Source organism: Diachasma alloeum, unplaced genomic scaffold (assembly GCF_001412515.2).
Source record: "Diachasma alloeum isolate Michigan unplaced genomic scaffold, Dall2.0 Dall_scaffold_00177, whole genome shotgun sequence".
NCBI classification, from domain to species: Eukaryota; Metazoa; Arthropoda; class Insecta; order Hymenoptera; family Braconidae; genus Diachasma; species Diachasma alloeum.
Genome location: NW_021680343.1, coordinates 1,314,317 through 1,333,758, shown reverse-complemented (window position 1 = coordinate 1,333,758; position 19,442 = coordinate 1,314,317). Strand labels below are relative to the sequence as shown.

Here is a 19,442-nt window from a genome sequence, read left to right as displayed (position 1 = left end):
GAGATTTGTCATCTTTAAAGACTTCTGCACGCCATTTTTCGAGCCGCTCTTTCATTTGAGCCCAAAAAAACATTCATATCTTGTCTGACATCTCTGCTACAAACTCTGGTCATCAACTCTGGTTTTCAGTTGAAATTGGAATTGTTAATTTACACAATAATAGGAGTGCATTGACGATTTTTTCTTAACTCGCAAAAATCTTCAAACAATTTGCTATCGATTGGTGATAAATTTTTTTGAAAATAATGGAATAGAGGGGATAACGCCTTCTTTTTCAGAGGTGATTTTTCAAAAATTTATTTTAAAAAAAGTACTCACTAGCAAATGTTTTTTATTAGCTCGCAATTCTCTTCAAAACTACTTCAATGAGGACAAAAATAAAAATTTGGAATATCTATACATGAGGGGCTAATTGATCGGATCTCTCCAACTCGCAAGGTCAAATGCCAATAACCAATATGGCGACCGTCAGTGCTGGATTTTAATTCTCCAGGGAAACCTCACCGGTCGTCAATTTTGACGGTTCGACTTAAATTATTAAATGTGTTGAAATGTTGGAGAATCATTCCCAAGTGTCATGTCGATTTATTTAACGCTAAATCCCACGAATAGTGCATTCTGAAGTCGGTGAGTAGTAGTGTATTAGTCAGTGGCTAGCCCTGAATATCAGATGTTCACCAAGGAAACCCAACAACAACGTCCTTGTGAAATAATGAAGCATACGTGTCACTGTAGCCCCTCAGAATCGAGAACTTGAAATTCCTGTTCTGTGGTTTTTCCCAGGACGCCCTGTCTCGATGTCCTTTACTGACGTGGAGTGACGTAGAATAATGACCACCATGGTGAACCTACGTCAGGACAGTCGAGAGCTGGCAAATTGGACTCAAGAAGCGAGGAAGGACATAAGAAATGTCAAATCGACGGATTTGATTAAGAGACTTTCTCCTATGCTCTCCGAGGGCCTCATTGCCCACAAGGACAAGAAGATCAGAAAGGCTTATGTCTTATTGACAAGGTACCTTTACATAGTTGATCAGCTCCAGAAGAGGAATTTGGATGTACAACTGAAGAGAGAACTCAATGCTACAGCGAAGGTAAAGTTGTGAATTAACGATAGGATATTGCATTTAATTGTGAATATTCCACTCTGCAGAACTCGAGTCATTAATGATCAAGAGCAGTTATTAAATTTCAATCTCTATCAATGCTGCAAGTGTTGAAAGAATTTTTGATATTTATCGTTTTTATTTCGAGATTGATAAAACTAAGGGAAATGTAATAAATTTTTTCGTATTCAACGTTGCAGAACTCGAGTCAGTTATGATTAAAAGCAGTTATTAAATTTCTGTCCCCATCAATACTAGAAGTGTTGAATGAATTCTTCATATTCAACTCTGCAGAACTCGAATTATAAAAGATTAAAACAATCATTCACTTCCTCTTCAATGAATGAAGAATTTTTCATGTCTAATTTCAACTTACAGATTAATCAAGCAAAGGAACTGCAAGAAGCCATAATAAGAACCGTAAATGCAAGCATTCCATCATCGAACAACATTCCCACAAACTCCCTGACAAATTCCACCAACAACAAGAGTCTAAACAAAAACGATTCAACCGACAACAACGAGGACGATCCCCTAAACTTGCCTGAGATCCCCGACGATGACCCAGTATCCGAGAAAGTCGTCGACGACTTCATTCCATGCACCGAACTATTTCCCATAATTCAAGCAGGTAAACGCTACCTAATCATCGACATTAGATCCCTGGAGGATTACCAGCGGTCCAGAATCAAGACTGACAAGTGCATCAACATCCCCAGCTCTGAGATAGTCTTTGGAAAAACTGCCAAGAAGTTTGAGCTTTACCTCCAGTCCACTAGTCCAAGTCAAGTAAAACTCTACAGTGAACGAAGTCAGAAGTTCGTGGACGTGATAGTTCTGATGGACTGGGATACGACTCGACTGACGCTGAAACCCACCAGCCACGTCTCGATAATGAGGGAGATCCTGACCAAGTGGGACCCAGGTGTGGCCCTCAGCAAGCACCTGATCCTCCACGGTGGCTTCTCCGAGTGGCTGAACGTCTACCCATCCTTCACGACGAATCCTCGAGTGTTGAAGCCCATTCCCATGGACAACACTCTCGACGAAATCCTGGATGACATCAGATATCCAGACTGGATGACCCAGGAAGGCCCCAAAGCCGTAATAAATTATGCATCGAAGAACAACAACAACGACGTGTCGAGACGAGGATCGGACATTCCTGGGCTGCATGCCAAAGTGAATGACTCTGTTCTCAGCAAACGACTGCTCCAGTCAAACCAATCAGCAACGAAATACCCATCGTACGAGGACGAGGACGTGGACATGAAGCACCTCTCAGAGGAGATTGACAGGCTCAACGTGGAGAAGGAGAAACCATCGAGGCCTGTCATCGACAGGAGCAGTAAGCCAGGAGCTCTCGCCCCCAATCCCCAACTCGAACTGATGTATTCGTTACTCACGAAGATTACTAGTGATCTCAAGGACCAGGAGAAGCTGGAGAGACAGGCGTTGCAATTGGAGTACGATATCTTAGCCATGCTCACGAAGAGCAGTAATGTGGACTCTGATGATGGTGAGGACTTGGAGTCGACGTATGAGCAGAAGCATACTGTACTGCAAACTATTTCTGCCATTCTCAAGAGTAAGGAGGAGAAGGAGGCTGAGTTGGCCAGGATCAGTGAGAATTTGGTGTGGAATGGCGAAAATAAACAGCATAATAAACAGCACACGTTGGATAGTGGATTGAGAAACATGAAGATGAGATTGCAGGGACTTGTGAGACAGAGGAGAGATGTACAACAGTAATTATTATATTTTTATTGAACTAATCAGCTAATTTGAATTTTTTTCCACCAGTGAAGATAGAAAACTTTAGCGAATAAGCTAGAAAATTCTATTGGAATTCTCAAGAAATTCTGTGGGGATTCTATTTCAGTTTTAGGGAATTGTCGTTGAAATTCCATTTGTTTTTTATGCTGATTCTATTAGATATTTGATAGGAAAGTCAATTGATGTCGTTTTTTCTGTTCGAATTTTTCTCTTCAGATTTTTCTACTAAAATTATTGGGCACGGATTTTCCAAGTTTTTTCCACTATATTTTGTTTTGTTTTGCATTACAGGATCCGAGTTTAAAAAACTTGGAAAATTTATGCCCAAATATTCTTACAGAAAAAATTGCAAGAGAATATTCATTCGTATAGAAGCATAAAAATCTATTGACTTTTTTTTATCAAATATCTCATAGATTCAGCGCAAAAAAACAAATAGAATTTTAACGAGAATTCCAATAGAATTTCCTAGCGTATTCCCTAAGTTTTTCTATTGATTTTTTTTTATCCATGCCAATAGTAAGAAATATTAATTTCTCCAGGAAAATAGAGGAAGCAGAAAAAAGAAGAGAGGAAGCACGTCTGAAGGGTTCCCCCAGGCACGACGATACCCTGACAGTCTACAAAGAGCCCCTGAAATCCGAAGGATCAACGAATAATTCAGGATTAAAACGATCCCTATCTAGTCCCAACCTCGCCAAGGTGAATAGCTCAGATCAGTTGACACCCAGTACTATTAGAAAAATCATTTGTAATTTATTTTTACAGATGGAAGATAGAAAGGTGCCCATAATCGATAGATCCTCGAAGCCCCATACTGTACGTAGGAGCCTGAGGGAAGCAAACAACAACATATCAGGAACATCGTGGAAGGACTCCTTCAAACGAATGGACCCCGTCTACCGTGATGGCGTAAGCTCTATCCACTTGTTTATTTAATTCTAGACTAAGTGAATTTGGATGAGGAGATAGTCATGATCTTGGATAATGTGGGTAAGACGAGAATATGGAACGTGAGTGCATCCAGTGACGCTGAGAGATAACTTCATTAAAGGATTAGGGTTCAGTCACGTTTGCAAAAGTATGGTAGCCGTTCATACCAGCGAGAAATATCGGTGGCTAATCTCAGATGAATCACAACAACGATAGGAAAATAATAATTAATATTTTATTTGATATTCTTTATCTCGTACACGTGCTGCGTTTCTGCAATTTCACCTTTAATGATCCGTGTCCTTGATGTATGTTTGAATTATTTCAGCATTCACGGAATTTTTTTATATTTTGATATTTCATTTAATGATTCATCAAGATAAGGAAATGTACATAACATTTTTGATATTTCACTGAAAACAATTATTACATTAACACTCCAAATGTCCATCAATCTAGAAGTATTTGCAGAATTTTTCATATGCTTCCTTTTTATTTAGAGATCTATGAAACTAAGAAATGAAATTAAAAATTCGAACCACTAAACATTAAACGTAGTTATTCATTTTGCCAATCTAAGATGAATCACAACAATTATTGGAAAACAATAATTAATATTAGCTGAATTATTTTTCCAAACGCCTGCATTAATTTCAGCTATTTTGACGTTTTCGGCTATTTTGACGTCCACAACGAATTAACACAAAAAATCAATTCACTATCGCCAACGTTTCCAGTGGTAAATCTCACTCCTCATCAGGGCCATTACTTTATTCCCATCTATTTAGGACACTCCTTTTTACTCCAAACACATAATTTTAAATATACGGACCAGCAAATCATCACAAAAAACTTCCTAGCTTAACTGATGTAATTGATAACTAAAACAACCCTTCCTCCCTTATCCATTGTTATAAAATTTTATTTTAAATATGTCAATTTTAAAATCATTCTATCCGCCAAATTCAACCAAACATGACAATCTCAATATTCATATTTTGTAAAACTCATATTGGATTATGAGTGTTGTAATTGTTGTAATATTTTATTTGGTATTACAACAAAATGGGTATTTGGCTTTATTGATTTGTTTATCTCGGACACGTGGTTCGATTCTCAAATTTCACCTTTAATCTCCATCTCGTTGACGTATGTTTGAATTATTTCAGCATTCACGGAATTTTTTTACATTTTTATATTTCACTTAATGATTCTTCAAGATGAGGAAATTTACATAAAATTTTCGATGTTTCACACCGCGGATTACCAATTATTAAAAATTGAAAATAGTTATTACAGTAACACTTGTAATGTCCATCAATGCCAAAAGTATTTGCAGAATTTTTCATACTCTTCCTTTTTATTTGGAGATTAGGAAAACTAAGGAATGAAATTAAAAATTTGTTGGTATATAATTGCTGATATTCCACTCATCAGATTTCCAACTATTGAAGATTAAATGCTGTTATTCACTGTTCCCGTTCATATCAGCAGAAAATATCGATGGCCAATCTAACATGAATCACAACAACTACCGGAAAACAATTAATATTTTATTCGGAATTGTTTATCTCGTACACGTGCTTCGATTCTCCAATGTCCCCTCTAATCCTCATCTCCTTGACGTACGTTCAAATTACTTCAGTCCCATTCGACACACAGCTGCACCCAATTGTATACACTCCTACTTTTTCCACGTCTCTCACGAATCAAAAAGGCCTTATCAATGATCAAAGTATAAACCTTGATCATTTAATCACGTGACGTTTCGCTTTATGGTAGATAATTTTGTTATCACGTGTCAGTCGTTGCTTACTTCCCAACGAATTCGGATCAAAATTTTAAAAAGTCATCATCTGCCCGTATTTTCTTATCATAAACCACAAAAATGACTGGACATTTTATGCTGTAAAATTAATCAGTAAAAAACCGAAAGTGTTCAAACCAATAGCACGACTCTGACTTGATATTCAAATAATATGGTACAAATAAAACTGTTCAACGTAGTTGACAACTGCAATCCAGTAAGTAATTCAATTCGTCATCTCCCCAATATCGCTAATCATTGATCAAATTATCGGATCGTATGATGTTTGAGTTTATTTACCCGAAATCAGGTCGACAGATAAAATTAACGAAACATTAAGGTAGTTGATATCATTCTGACCTTGCCGTGTTATCAAAGTCTCCACACAGATAATGAAGTTTCATCTCAATTCGTGATAACAGTTTAAGTTCTGTGAATGTCCCATCATCAACTATTACGTCAACTTGGCACCCAATATCGAAATCCTATTCCTCTATTTTAATTTCACTTTTCAAAGTAGTGATTGACACGGAAACAAATGTACTTTTAACCGTAAATTATATTTTATCGTCGATATATGTCAGGATCACGCATATAGGCACTTATCTGGAGCATATCGACAGCGTATTCGAATGCACGTGTGTACGGCAACATGAAGTTACTGTGTGGCTTCGTAAATCCAATTTTAACAAAAATGCCCAGCAGCGGTTTACACGATATCATCCGAGCGCTCATCTACTGTGAACGTACAATTGTCTTCGGTAGTGACACTATCGCGAAGTAAACTCAGTCAATGTTGAGAGTATCGAGCCAGCGGTTTTATCCGCGCGTTGAAGATTAAGAAAAATGTGAATTCGGTGGTTGTAATGGATGAGGGAATAATCAAATCTGTTATAAAATATTGCTATAAACGATGGTCTATTGCCCGACTAGAGGGCAAATCGTGACGGCTTTTGACGTGACTGCAGGGTGGTAGAACTACACTCTCCCTTTATTTATCCATTGTTTTCTTAATGAAGAGAAGAAAGTTAGAAATGGTATATCTGCGTAGAAAATTCGTGCCTTTCTATATAGTGAGCTATTTCAAAAAGGTGCGGAAATACAAGGAATTCAGCTGTTCAAAGTAGCTCCACCCTTTCGACCAACTGCGCTATAGATTTGGATAGTTTCAATTTGGAAAGTTTTCACCTAAATTTTATACGAAAACTACACAAAATTACAATTACCCATTCAAATTACATTCTGCAAACTATTGGTATTTTTTTTCAACATTTGCTTATCATAAATAAATAATGGCATTTGTGGTGTCATTTGTCAATTTTTTGTATCTAATGAGTAAAAATTGAGATTTTAGTCTTTAAATACAATGGAAATGTCAATTTTCTAGATGGAACGATGGGTTAAACAGCAAAACGTTCATTAGATGGTGAAAAAAATTACTATTCCAAATCAGTAGCGAAGCGGTGAAACGATTTAACTCAATTCAGCCCTTAGCTGATTTTTCTCAGGAATATCTCTGAATCTAAGGGAGATAACGAAATTTTCGTAATAACCTTACTTGTAGAGCAAATTGGGGGCTACAAAAAAGGTTATGACTAAAATTTTGCCATCTCCTTTAGATTTCGAGATATTCATTGAAAATTGGCCAATAGTTTTACCGCTTCACTATTGAAATTTAATCGAGTTTTCTGGAAATTCTGTGCAGTTTTCAATAATCTTTAGATGCATCGTAAGGGTCGAACTACTTTACGGCGAAATAAATAAAGAAGAACGATTATTCAGGGGTTGAGACCTATTATTAAAAACATACTGTTTTTTACAGCATCCTGGTATTACCGGACTTAAAAACTTGGGCAACTCGTGTTACATGAACAGCATAATTCAGTGCCTGAGTAACACAGCTTACTTAGCCAGATATTTTATTGATAATGGATACCAAGACGACTTGAACACAAACAGTGATAATGAGACTCGTGGCCAAATTGCCGAGGAATTCGCGCAAGTGATCAAGGCACTGTGGCGAGGACAGTACAAGAGCATTGCCCCGAGAGATCTCAAGGTAAATATTGCACAATTCCAGTGGTATTTTCGTCACCCACATGTGTTTGAATGATTAATTTCGTTATCATTGGGGGGCAGGACACGATTGGACAATTCAGGTTGCAATTCGACAGCTGCGAACAGCAGGACTCCCACGAATTTCTCACGTTTCTCCTCGAGTGGATGCATAACGACCTGAGGAAAGACGGAAAGATGAGGATAGATGGGCCCCTGAGTGCTGCTGAGAAGGAGTGGGAGAAGGCACTCAAAGGACAATACTCCATCATTTCTAGGCTCTTTATGGGACAATTGAGATCAACAATTTGTTGCACAACTTGTTCTGGGAAGAGCATCACTTATGAAACTTTCACCAGTCTGTCGATATCATTGCCAGAGGCTAATCGTTGCACTTTGGATGTGAGTAAACATTAAAATAATTTTCATTGTTGAGAATTTTTGACTGAAATTTCCAGAACACTTGTTGGAAAATTATATCATGTTATTGCTTTGTTCAACTGGGAATTTAAGTTCAATTATTCCAAGATAATTCCATTAATTATGAGAGAATGAGAGACATTAATCCTATAAGTAATATAAGGAAAACAACTCTGTGCCAAGAAAATAATGATATCCCTGAATTAATAAGTGTTATTTGTTTTCTCTGTCGACAGGAGTGCATAAGGCATTTCTTGAGTGGACAAAAAATCTCAGGATGGAACTGTCCCCACTGTAAAACAGCTCGTGAAGCAACAAAAAAATTTGATTTCGTTAAATTAGCTCCAATAATGGTGATTCACTTGAATCGATTTGCTGGTACAGAGGTTGGATTGGAGAAGAAAAATACTTCTGTTGTTTTTCCCCTAATTGATCTCAATCTAAAGCAGTATCTCGTCGTAGACCCCGACTCCAACACGTTAAATCATCCCCACAGCTACAGTTATAATCTCTATGGGCTTTCGAATCACTATGGCACCATGGGCGGGGGGCATTACACTGCCTTCTGCAAAAGTTCAGCACTCAACAAGTAAGATATTCATCGACTGATTCATTGAGTTGTGAGTGAATGGCGGGAATTTTGTTATTTATGATAACACGTTTTGTTATTCCAGATGGTACAAGTATGACGATCACTCGGTATCGGAAATCAGCGAGCAGAACGTCAGATCCCAAAATTCTTACGCCTATTTGCTTTTCTACACATCACTCCCTTATGAATCCTACACGTACATAGACGAGAGCTCGTAATTTCATTTCGATGAATTTTTAATCTTTCACTCTCGATGTCTCGATTACAATTTATTAACGATATGAGTCAATGCTTTGCAAGGCACTCAAATATGAGATTGCACTTGTGTGTACACTGTAAATATGTAAATATTCATTTTAAAGTATCTATTGAAAATTATAGTCAATTGTTAAGCGATAAATCATGATTACTGAGGAAAATTGTCTTTCGAGAATTATGCAATTTAATAAAATGCTTTGTATTAATAAATCGACGATTAATATATCACGAATTGCAAGATTTTTATTGTATCAGACCTGACATTTAACGAATAAGTCTTGAAACAACGGGTTTTGTTTTTAATCCTGTTAAAAACAAAAAATGTGGTTGTGATAAGAATAACGTCAGATGCTAGAATTCTTATACCTATCTGCTTTTCTACACATCACTCCCTTGTGAATCCTACACGTACATAGACGAGAGCTCGTAATTTCATTTCGATGAATTTTTAATCTTTCACTCTCGATGTCTCGATTACAATTTATTAACGATATGAGTCAATGCTTTGCAAGGCACTCAAATATGAGATTGCACTTGTGTGTACACTGTAAATATGTAAATATTCATTTTAAAGTATCTATTGAAAATTATAGTCAATTGTTAAGCGATAAATCATGATTACTGAGGAAAATTGTCTTTCGAGAATTATGCAATTTAATAAAATGCTTTGTATTAATAAATCGACGATTAATATATCACGAATTGCAAGATTTTTATTGTATCAGACCTGACATTTAACGAATAAGTCTTGAAACAACGGGTTTTGTCTTATCAAAAACAAAAATCTTATTAAAAGCAAATAATGAAAATAAATTATGAACACTTCATGGGAGTAAAGAGAAAATTTCAATTGCAATTTCAACGTTTCCTGAAATTGCAATCTTTTATTCTCTCATATCACATATCGTAGAAAAAAATTCTTTTCCAAAAAAATTCATCTGTTTCTGACTTTGAATTATGAAAATAAATTATGAACACTTCATAAAAGTAAAAAGAAAATTTCAATTGCAATTTCAACGTGTCCTGAAATTGCAATTTTTTATTCCTTCATATTATTTTATATCATAGAGAAAAATTCTTTTCCAATAGAAAATCATCTATTTCTGACTTCGAATGATGAAAATACATTATGAACACTGCATGAAAGTGAAGAGAAAATATCATGGATTCATAATTTGAGCGGGAGATTCGTGAGATGGCGTTGGCATCTCCACTTCCGGGCACCTCCAGTCCGCCAATTTTCACTGTCTACCGGCGTCTTGAACCAGCAAGACGTCCCGAGCGACTAGTGTGGTTCATCAATTCATTTGATTCCCAAAAAGTGCACAGTTATACCTGTTAACAATTGACAAGTCGTTAATAACGAGTCTTAGTGTCTTTAATCGAGAGTAGAGATTAAATAGATGATTACAATGGCGTTGCCCCTCCTCAGGGTGCAGATTGATCCGATCATGGGCGACGAGATCGGCAGAATGAGGCCCCCGATGAGTGTAAGTGAATAAAACCAATTTATTATTCCTCTTATCAATTAATCCTCAATCTGATCAATGAGCATCTTTCATCGATTATTTCCCGCGTTGTGTTCTCGTTATCTCCGATGTACGAGAGTATAAAGAATTGATTCCGGGAAGCACCGGCCGTTTCTCCGATTCCCAGAAGAATTCGAGGGCCTATGTCGTTCTAGGAATTGGAGGACGTTAAAAACAAAATAAAACGCATCTACTACCCCTCGATGGTACTTTAACTGGATGAATCGACAGGGAATAACGTTAACTATTGTTCCAATATTTATTTAAGGAATAAAAGGCCTCAATGCGTTGGTGTGCGCCGAGTACTGGCGATTGATTGTTCGCAGGGAATTTTCCCGAGAATTACATTCGCTTTATTCTCTTGTTGAACTATTTTTTAAATTTTTGTTTATTATTTATTTATTATGTGGATGCGTTAATGGGGGTGAAAAATCCTGTTCCATTCTTTTACAAAATTACGAGGTGGAAAAAATGTTCCACGTTCTTGAATTGGGAATACAGAATTCGGAAATGAATCCTGTTGATACACGAATTACTATTATAATTCCTCGGAATGATTGAATGTAGAATATTTATTTTTTACTTTTTCTGAAATGTTAATAACTCGTCAAGTTGTTAACGAAATGGAATAATTTTTTTTTTTCATGAAAAAAATTATTCTCTTTTGAGATTAGCCTTATTGATAAATTTATTTCTGATTTCTGAACATTTGCAGATTGAAGTGATAATTAACTTTCGCATTCTTATCCATCAAATAAAAAAATCACTAGAATTTACAATTCTCTTCTCAGAATTTATTGCCCCATGTCAGGAATTATTTTTCAACAATTTTTCCCTCTTCATATTCGTTCTCTCACATCCCTTTTTTGTTTTATTTTCCTTTGTTTCTCCACTGTTCCTCATCTCGTTGAAAAATTGTTGATGAAACGAACTAACTTTTGTTCCCATGGAGAATGAAATAGAATGAACTCAATTCAATTGATGAATTTGTTTGAGTTATGAACATTGAAAAGAATAATAAAAAGTGTCCAGCTCGCCGCATCCTTTTCGATTAAAAAATATTAACTTTCGTATTCTTAAAATTGTTAATGAAATAAACTAATTTTTGCTCCCATGGAAAATAAAATAGAATTACCTCAATTCAATTGATAAATTTATTTGAGTTATGAATACTGCAACAAAGTCAAGTGTCCATTTTGCCCGACCCTTCTCGATTCAAAAATATTAACTCTCGTATTCTCATCCTTCTTACGAAAAAAAATCACCAGAATTTACAATTCTCTTCTGAGAATTTATCCCCTCAAGTCAGAAATGATTTTTCAACAATTTTTCCCCTTCGTATCCGTCCGCTCACACCCCTTTTTTGTTTCGATTTCCGTTGATTCTCCACTATTCCTCATCCCATTCAAAAATTATTAATGAAATTGACCAATTTTTCTTTCCATGCAAAATAAAATAGAATTAGCTCAATTAATAAATTTGTTTAAGGTATGAACACTGAAAAAAAGTGGAGTGTCCATTTTTCTCCATCCTCCTCGATTCAAAAATATTAACTTTCGTATTCTCATCCTTCTTACGAAAAAAATCACCAGAATTTACAATTCTCTTCTCAGAATTTATCCCCCCATGTGAGAAATGAGTGTTCAACAATTTCTCCCCTCCATATTCCTCCATTCACACCCCTTTTCTTTTTCAATTTCCTTTGATTCTCCACTATTCCTCATCCCATTCCAAAATTATTAATGAAATTGACCAATTTTTCTTTCCATGCAAAATAAAATAGAATTAGCTCAATTACTAAATTTGTTTAAGCTATGAACACTGAAAAAAAGTGGAGTGTCCATTTTTCTCCATCCTCCTCGATTCAAAAATATTAACTTTCGCACTGAGAAAAAAAATTACGTCTGCCAAGGAATCATTTTCTTGGGAGAAGAATTTTTTTTTTAAGAGCGTATTTCTCCAAGTCAGTCATTCCTAGGTGGTCCACGTCCATCTCCAAATGTTACAGTTATGTTCAATTATGAGATGAGTATGCTACATATGACCATGAATGAACAGCCTTCATTATTTTTCGATTTTTTCAAATTTGAGATTTTCTTGCCTAAAATATTTTGTAATAATTCTAAATGTTAACAGTTGTCAACGGAGTTCATTCAAGATCATATACAGCATAATCATCCCATAATTCAGCATAATTGTAATATTTGGAGATGGACTTGAACCACCTGGGACTAACTGGTCCGGAGAAATGCGCTCCTAAAAAAATTGATTCTTCTCCCAAGAAAATGATTCCTTGACAAAAGTAATTTTTTTTCTCAGTGCGTATTCTCATCCTTCTTACGAAAAAAAATCACCAGAATTTACAATTCTCTTCTGATAATTCATCCCCTCAAGTCAGAAATGATTTTTCAACAATTTTTCCCTTTCGTATCCGTCTGCTCACACTCCTTTTTTGTTTCAATTTCCTTTGTTTCTCCACTGTTCCTCATCCCGTCGAAAAATCATATTACATCGAAAACAAGACAGAGTCGCGGGTGGTGTTCGTTCGCCGGTAAATGCGACGTTTTCGACGTATATATAGCCCACCGAAACCCGAGTGAAAAGTGGATAGCGGTGGGGATTCGACAGGCGCATACGGGTTCAGTTAGTGAGCGAGTGAAACGGGTAATGGCAGGCGGCGTAGGTGATCCTTGATAAATGGCTCTGTCTAAGGTGCAAAATCTCATCCCAACTACCTACAACAATGTTCACAACACTGTCAAGGTACCCTCTCGCGTTCCGGTGCACACTGAGACAATTATTTCAACAATAAATCACATAAAATACCCATCAAAGTGCTTACACCTCTGAATCGCCGTTTTTGGATTCCAGGACAACCAATTGTAACTGTGCCACACACACATTCACCGCACGGAGACAGCCTGATCATATATCAGCTGTCAAATATTACAATAAATACATCTCAATGTTCAATAATCGGTAGAACACTCCAGAGAATTTTGCTCTCATTTTTTCATATCAATTATTTTCAACTCCATTTTTTACGTGGCTCCACCGTTGCGTCATGTGCCCTGCAACTCCAACATATTTTGGACGTAATTTTTCACTCTCTCGTTAATTTTTTATCTGTTGTGTTACTATCAGGTTGAGAGTGGTATCGACATGTTTGAGGCACCAGGAAGTGGCTGCATCACTGACAACAGATGCAGGGAATACAACCCCTGGAGCTATGATCTGCTGGGCAGAAACTCCAATCACAAAGTAATTTTCTCATGAAATTCACGAATATCATCCAATCGTCGTAATTCTCGAGATTTCGTTCTTAAAATTTCACTGACAAAATCAATAGAATTCCATTTTCCCATCCACTTCGTCCTACGGAGATATTTTCTGGAGAAATCCGGCTCAAATTTTCTAACAAAAACAAATTCAGCAGCGAAGTGGTAAAACGGTTCAAGTACATTTTGACTATCGGCCAGTTTCCAATGAATATCTCGGAATCTAAGGGCGATAGCAAAATTTTTGTTATAACCTTTTTTGTAGAGCGCATTGAGAGCTACAACAAATGTAATTACGGAAATTTCGCTATCTCCCTTAGATTCGGAAATATTTCTCAAAAACTCAACTGAGAGATAAGTCGACTTGAACCGTTTTCTCACTTCGCTACTGAATTAATGAAAAGAAAAGAAATAGAGTGAAAAAAAACCGCGAGAATTCATGTCGAGAAATTTCTATAGAGAATGTCTCAGTAGAAAATGTTACGCCGAACGACAAAATTCATCTGCATAAAAGAAACCCAACTAATTCCACCAAAACAATTCCACTTCTACCAGACAACACTGGACGACGAGGAGTGCCAGGATCTCAACAACTCAATGGTGAACGATCTCGTCGCAAAAATTCTGGACGACGAGCCGATAAGAAACGTCGAGGCGTACACAAATCACTACAACGGAAATCCAACGTATCAATACGACCTACAATCACGACTAAAACCTCGAAACTGCCCAGACAATTATGACACGACAGTTCCCCTTCAGTACCCCTACCCAAGGCTACCAGGTACCCAAAACCTGGAGGAGCCCCGAGACTACCTCTGCGGCGTGAACCTGAAGGGTCTAACCCTGAACGACTGCATCTCACGAAACGAAAAATCAAACGACTACATGAACGGCATGATCCACAGTCAGCGAGTGGAGCACCAGAGGCCAATGAACTCCACCGACATGAACACCCCCCGAAATTATGCTGCCCTTGGCAATGGACTACTGACAACAACAAACGGCTTCAATTACCAGCCACCCAACTGGACGGAGAACCTCCTGTCCCCAGACTACCCAAAAGACGTTTTTGGAAATTACCAGCACTCCCCAGCATGTTCAAATCCCGACATGAACTTCAACACAATTGGCATCAGTGACATGGAGATTCCCAATTCGATGGTGAACCCGAGTAATCACCACTCAACCCCAGTAATCAACATCCACGACTCGTACAACACATCGACAAACGCCCCCACCTACAGTCCAGTATCAGCAATGACAGACATGAGTGGAGACTCTGGATTCCTCTCCAACTCCCCCCTGCAACGATTCTCCCCAGCAGACAGTGTTCTCCACAATTGCTACAAAAACTACCAACGCAACAACTTCGAGGAGATGCAGGAGGGCCTGACCAACATGATGCACAACGAGCACAGATACCTCCAGCAGCCCCAGAAGCCCCAGCACCAGAGCTACAAGATGGAGAAGCCCATCGAGACGAACTACAGAGCAATGCAGCCAGGAAGATATCCACCAGGGAGTGAGTATCCTGAGGTCAGAAATACCGAGTACAGACCAATGACTCCGAAGATCGACGAGACTCTCCTGAAGATGTTGAGTCCCCAGCTGAAGCAGAAGGAACAGAGCAACAACTATCAGATGCGTTTTGCCCGCAGTGTAAACTCCCAGAGCATGGACCAATCTCCAAAGTACAATTATCCTGTTGACAATGGGTATCACCACCGTTTCACTGCCAGTACTGAGAGCCTCAAGCCCCTGCAGAGTCCAGTGTATCAGAATGGGGTGAAACGTCCTGGGAATCCAAGCTGTGGCTACCAGATGGATCCATTTGAGTTGGCTGGGGACATTGGATACACCTCCAATGCCCATTTGGCACTGGCAAGGGCTTCCATGGATCCCAGTGTTCTCAATCACCTGATGATGAAGCAGCGTCAGCAGCTCCAGATGTCAGTGCCCGATGTGCTTTTGAATCCAAGACTCATGAGGGGAGGAGCACCTGCTGGACCTGGAGTCTTTCCATCTCTGATGCCTGTCATCTCAGCTGTTCCTTCCTTGCACTCGATGTCTGTTCTGTCTGGGGGGATGGGCCTCAGGGGCAACGTGAGGTCCACGAGGCGAGCTGGACCCTCGTCACTCCTCCACATGAGGCTTGAGCAGACCTTCGAGCAGTTCAAGCAGCTGGAGAAGGAGAGGAAGAAGTGCGAGGCCGGCCTGGCTGCTCATTTCCCAGGGAAGAGAGTCACCAGTGCTAATAATATCCCTGTACCAAGGCTTCAGGGCAATCCTTCACGTGCTGACAGGCTCATTATCGATCATCTGAGGGAGCATGCTCGTGTCATCACTCTGATCGCCAAGATGGAGCATTTGAGGGGGGCTAGTATGAATGAGAGGGTACACAAGGCTATGGAGTACTGGCTGGAGTCAATTAAATTTGTGCAGGAGTGCAGGAAGAAGGAGATTGCACATGCTAATAAGAGGCAGAAGGATAATCCACACTGCAGTCCCATTCAGGATGATAAAGGTAAACATCTCTTGGTAGTCAAACGTTATTGAGACAATTTGGTCATTAGTGAGGGGAAAGCAGTTGATTTTTTCTAGAAAAAAAATCATTCGGGGAATTTTGTTGTTAAATCAACTGTTGTTTACGGTTGACTATTGGATTAATTTCCCCCGTTATCTTGGGTATTCATTCTGTCATTGTTTCTTATCACAGATATTCTGGCTCTGGCCAACAGCATTCGTGAGCTCACAAAGGCCTCGAGACTAGCGAGAACTGGAATGTTCAATGCAATGCAGGCTACACTTCTTCACAACAAGGACATCGAAAAAACTATTGTTGAAACATCGAAGGATGCGATAATACCAGTTACACAAGGTGAGACGCAGCCAATTGTTGGTGATGCAGACAGCTTCACCCCTAGTACCTAGCAATGTTGCTCGAAGCACACCGAGGTCAGCTCAATTTTACTTCACAAAATAAACTCCGAGTTACAGCTATCCGTTCTTGATTGCGTTCGCTAACTGGAAAACTCTTCGTTCCGCTGACAGTTTTTTTATGATTGGGGGAAAACTCTGTTTTTTTCCGGAATCTTGGTGCTAACGCGTCGAAGCTTTTTCTCGTGAGAATGCCCTGATACCTTGTCGAGAACAATCCACTGGAGGATTTTGAAAATCATTGAAGCTGTCAATTCCACGTCGCGAATTTTTTACCCAAAATAACGAACTCTAAAATTTACATACGAAGAAATCGAAGTGAGGCATTTTACTACTAATTTATTTGGAACTTGTGAGAGTATGTGCGGGATTTTATCGATGTTTTTTCCACTTCTATGTTTCATTAGTCTTTTTTGATTGGAGATGATGCCCTTCGACCTCTTTAAACTCATTTTTAAAGACTTCAAAGTGTCGAGAAGGTGCGTAGTCTGAAAATTTTCGTAAAAAAATCTTTAATAGTTCAAACTCGCTTAGACACATGTACGAAAAATTGAATAGAGTATCCTAGGGCTTTCGCTAGAAAATTCTATTGAATTTCTATTGGAATTCCATTTGTAGAATTCTTTTTGTTTTTGCGCCAATTCTCTTGAAAATCATGTAACTTTCACGTACGCTTTGCGATAGACATTTGTTCATTCTACCGGCGTTATTTCTGTAAGAATTCTTGAACAAAAATTTTCCAACTTTTTTGTTCTTGGATTTTATCATGAGAAGCAAATGAAAATACAACAGAAAAAAATTGGAAAACTTATCTCCAAGAATTCCTACAGGAAATAATGGGATTGCATAATCTTCAACAGAATTGGCGTAAAAAACCAATACAATCTTCAACACAATTCCAATAGCAATTCAATAGAATTCCTGAAAGAGAGCGCTCAGTTTTTCTATTAAATTTTTTAACCCGTGAAGATGTAGATCGAAAGATTCGCACTAAGTTCTACGAAAAGAATAACTGATGAAATAACTAGAAAGAGAATCACCCTCTGGGTATTCCCCTCAAAAAAACTATGTGAAGAAATGTTTTTAGACTAGTTCAATGTGGCCTTCCTTACGTGTGTGACCCAAAATGTGTGTCAGATAGTGTGAATAGATTTAAAAAACCAAAAAAAAAGTAAACGAGAAATAACTGTTTCGATATTTGCTGTCGAAATAATCCTAGGTGTTTAAACGAAGCAATCCAAATATGCTGTCCATCGTACTGTTCCACGTGTACACGTAATTAAACACGTATTTGTATGTAAACTGCTTGCGCGCGAGCAATCACAGATACATGTACGCGAAATACTGCGAGGAGTATTAAAAAAAACAACACACATAATGCATCCACAGACACAAAGGGCTTGGGCTATTTTCCCGAGTCAAGTGCAATTGTTTGAAAGTTTTACTATACATATTAATGCGTGACCTAAATCGAAAAAAAAACATGCCCAATAACTGACTCACTGATGCTATTTACTTACGCCTCGAGTAACTCTAGCATTTTATTCCTATTCCATTAACTGTTATCGAGATACGATGAGAGTTTGATAAACGTGAGCAATTTTCACGTAGATTTTTTACCAGAATTTTTCAGTCTTCTACTGGAACCCAAAACCTCTTCACTCGTCAGTAATACTCCATTTTTATTACATTTTATTTCACCCTTCGCTATTTATAAAACAACTATTAACCGAATATATTCACCCCGTAACAATCGCAATTTCCTTTTTTATATGTATTTTTTAATATTTTTAATAATCGTACTAGGTTCAGCGGTGCTTTGAGGTCTCTAAAAAAATATATAAGCATTTTTCAGGCATGAAAATCTATTGTATTAACTGTGATAAAACTAATGCCAATTGAGTCGCCCCTAGATCCTTCTCGCGATCAAAATACTAAATTAAATAAACTATATTCACGAGGGGTTTTAGCGTGTACTTAATCCTTACAGGGGCAAATATTGTTTTTTTTTTTTTTTTCGAGGGAAAACTGAACCACAAAATGCCTCTGAGCAACCGCCATAAGTAAGGACCACAATGGAAACGAAACAATGAATAAAAACCCCGCTTTGTTAAATTTCCAAATGCTTAAATAAACTTGCGTATGTATAGGAGTGCACAGTAGGGCAATTTAGCAGGGTGTTTGCGCTAGAAATGTTCCGTAAAGAGAGGGATAGGCAGTAAGTGCAGGCTAGTGACGAGTTAGAAAAGCTGGAATTCATAACGAAGTTGAAAAAAATAACGAAATGTTTAGGGAGAAATTCACCTCATTACAAGCACATGGTCACGATTAATATTGAATTGAATAGGGTCATAGCTGAAGTTCTAACTTAGTAGGTTACGTGTCCGACAATCCTATTTTAATTGCATGTGATATTATACTACTATGTACTACTTGAAAAAAAAAAAAAGTAAAAACAATTCATAAAGTTTATCGAATAGAGCGAATTTCGCGGAATATTGGGCGTTGATCACTTGCGTGATTCAATAATTACCGCGGTGGAGTATTAATTTAAAGAGAACACTTGATTAAATCTAAATTACTTTTAAAGAAATGACCAATGCTCGCGCGACTAGACAAGCATATCTTGATACGTGAATTTTCAATATCTATTGTCCATTAGGTATTCTGATGCGATGTTCATCGTGATGTTCTATTTTTGAGGCTGGTTTGGGGTTCTTTTACCGCTGGTTATTGCACTAAAGGTTT

The 19,442-nt window shown here is 37.8% G+C and overlaps 2 protein-coding genes across 2 annotated transcripts; both read left to right on the top strand.

Annotated features, from left to right (window-relative positions):
* The first annotated feature begins 468 nt into the window (after positions 1-468).
* LOC107038198 (ubiquitin carboxyl-terminal hydrolase 8) lies at positions 469-9,649 on the top strand. The gene is made up of 9 exons (XM_015257134.1): positions 469-627; positions 784-1,094; positions 1,485-2,854; positions 3,425-3,584; positions 3,651-3,794; positions 7,445-7,681; positions 7,762-8,079; positions 8,334-8,686; positions 8,772-9,649. The coding sequence occupies exons 2-9, from the start codon at positions 831-833 to the stop codon at positions 8,905-8,907; spliced, it is 2,982 nt and encodes a 993-aa protein (XP_015112620.1). The 5' UTR covers positions 469-627; positions 784-830; the 3' UTR covers positions 8,908-9,649.
* Positions 9,650-10,359: 710 nt separating this feature from the next.
* Positions 10,360-17,394, top strand: LOC107038084. Its single transcript, XM_015256969.1, has 4 exons — positions 10,360-10,437; positions 13,621-13,737; positions 14,310-16,281; positions 16,474-17,394. The coding sequence occupies exons 1-4, from the start codon at positions 10,360-10,362 to the stop codon at positions 16,686-16,688; spliced, it is 2,382 nt and encodes a 793-aa protein (XP_015112455.1). The 3' UTR covers positions 16,689-17,394.
* The last annotated feature ends 2,048 nt before the right edge of the window (positions 17,395-19,442 follow it).

Coding starts and splice junctions, on each gene's coding strand:
- LOC107038198 (XM_015257134.1), top strand. CDS start 831: ATGACCACCATGGTGAACCTACGTCAGGACAGTCGAGAGCTGGCAAAT. Junction 2,855..3,424: donor CAGAGGAGAGATGTACAACA/GTAATTATTATA, acceptor TAATTTCTCCAG/GAAAATAGAGGAAGCAGAAA. Junction 7,682..7,761: donor TTGCCCCGAGAGATCTCAAG/GTAAATATTGCA, acceptor ATTGGGGGGCAG/GACACGATTGGACAATTCAG.
- LOC107038084 (XM_015256969.1), top strand. CDS start 10,360: ATGGCGTTGCCCCTCCTCAGGGTGCAGATTGATCCGATCATGGGCGAC. Junction 10,438..13,620: donor GAATGAGGCCCCCGATGAGT/GTAAGTGAATAA, acceptor TGTTACTATCAG/GTTGAGAGTGGTATCGACAT. Junction 16,282..16,473: donor TCCCATTCAGGATGATAAAG/GTAAACATCTCT, acceptor TTCTTATCACAG/ATATTCTGGCTCTGGCCAAC.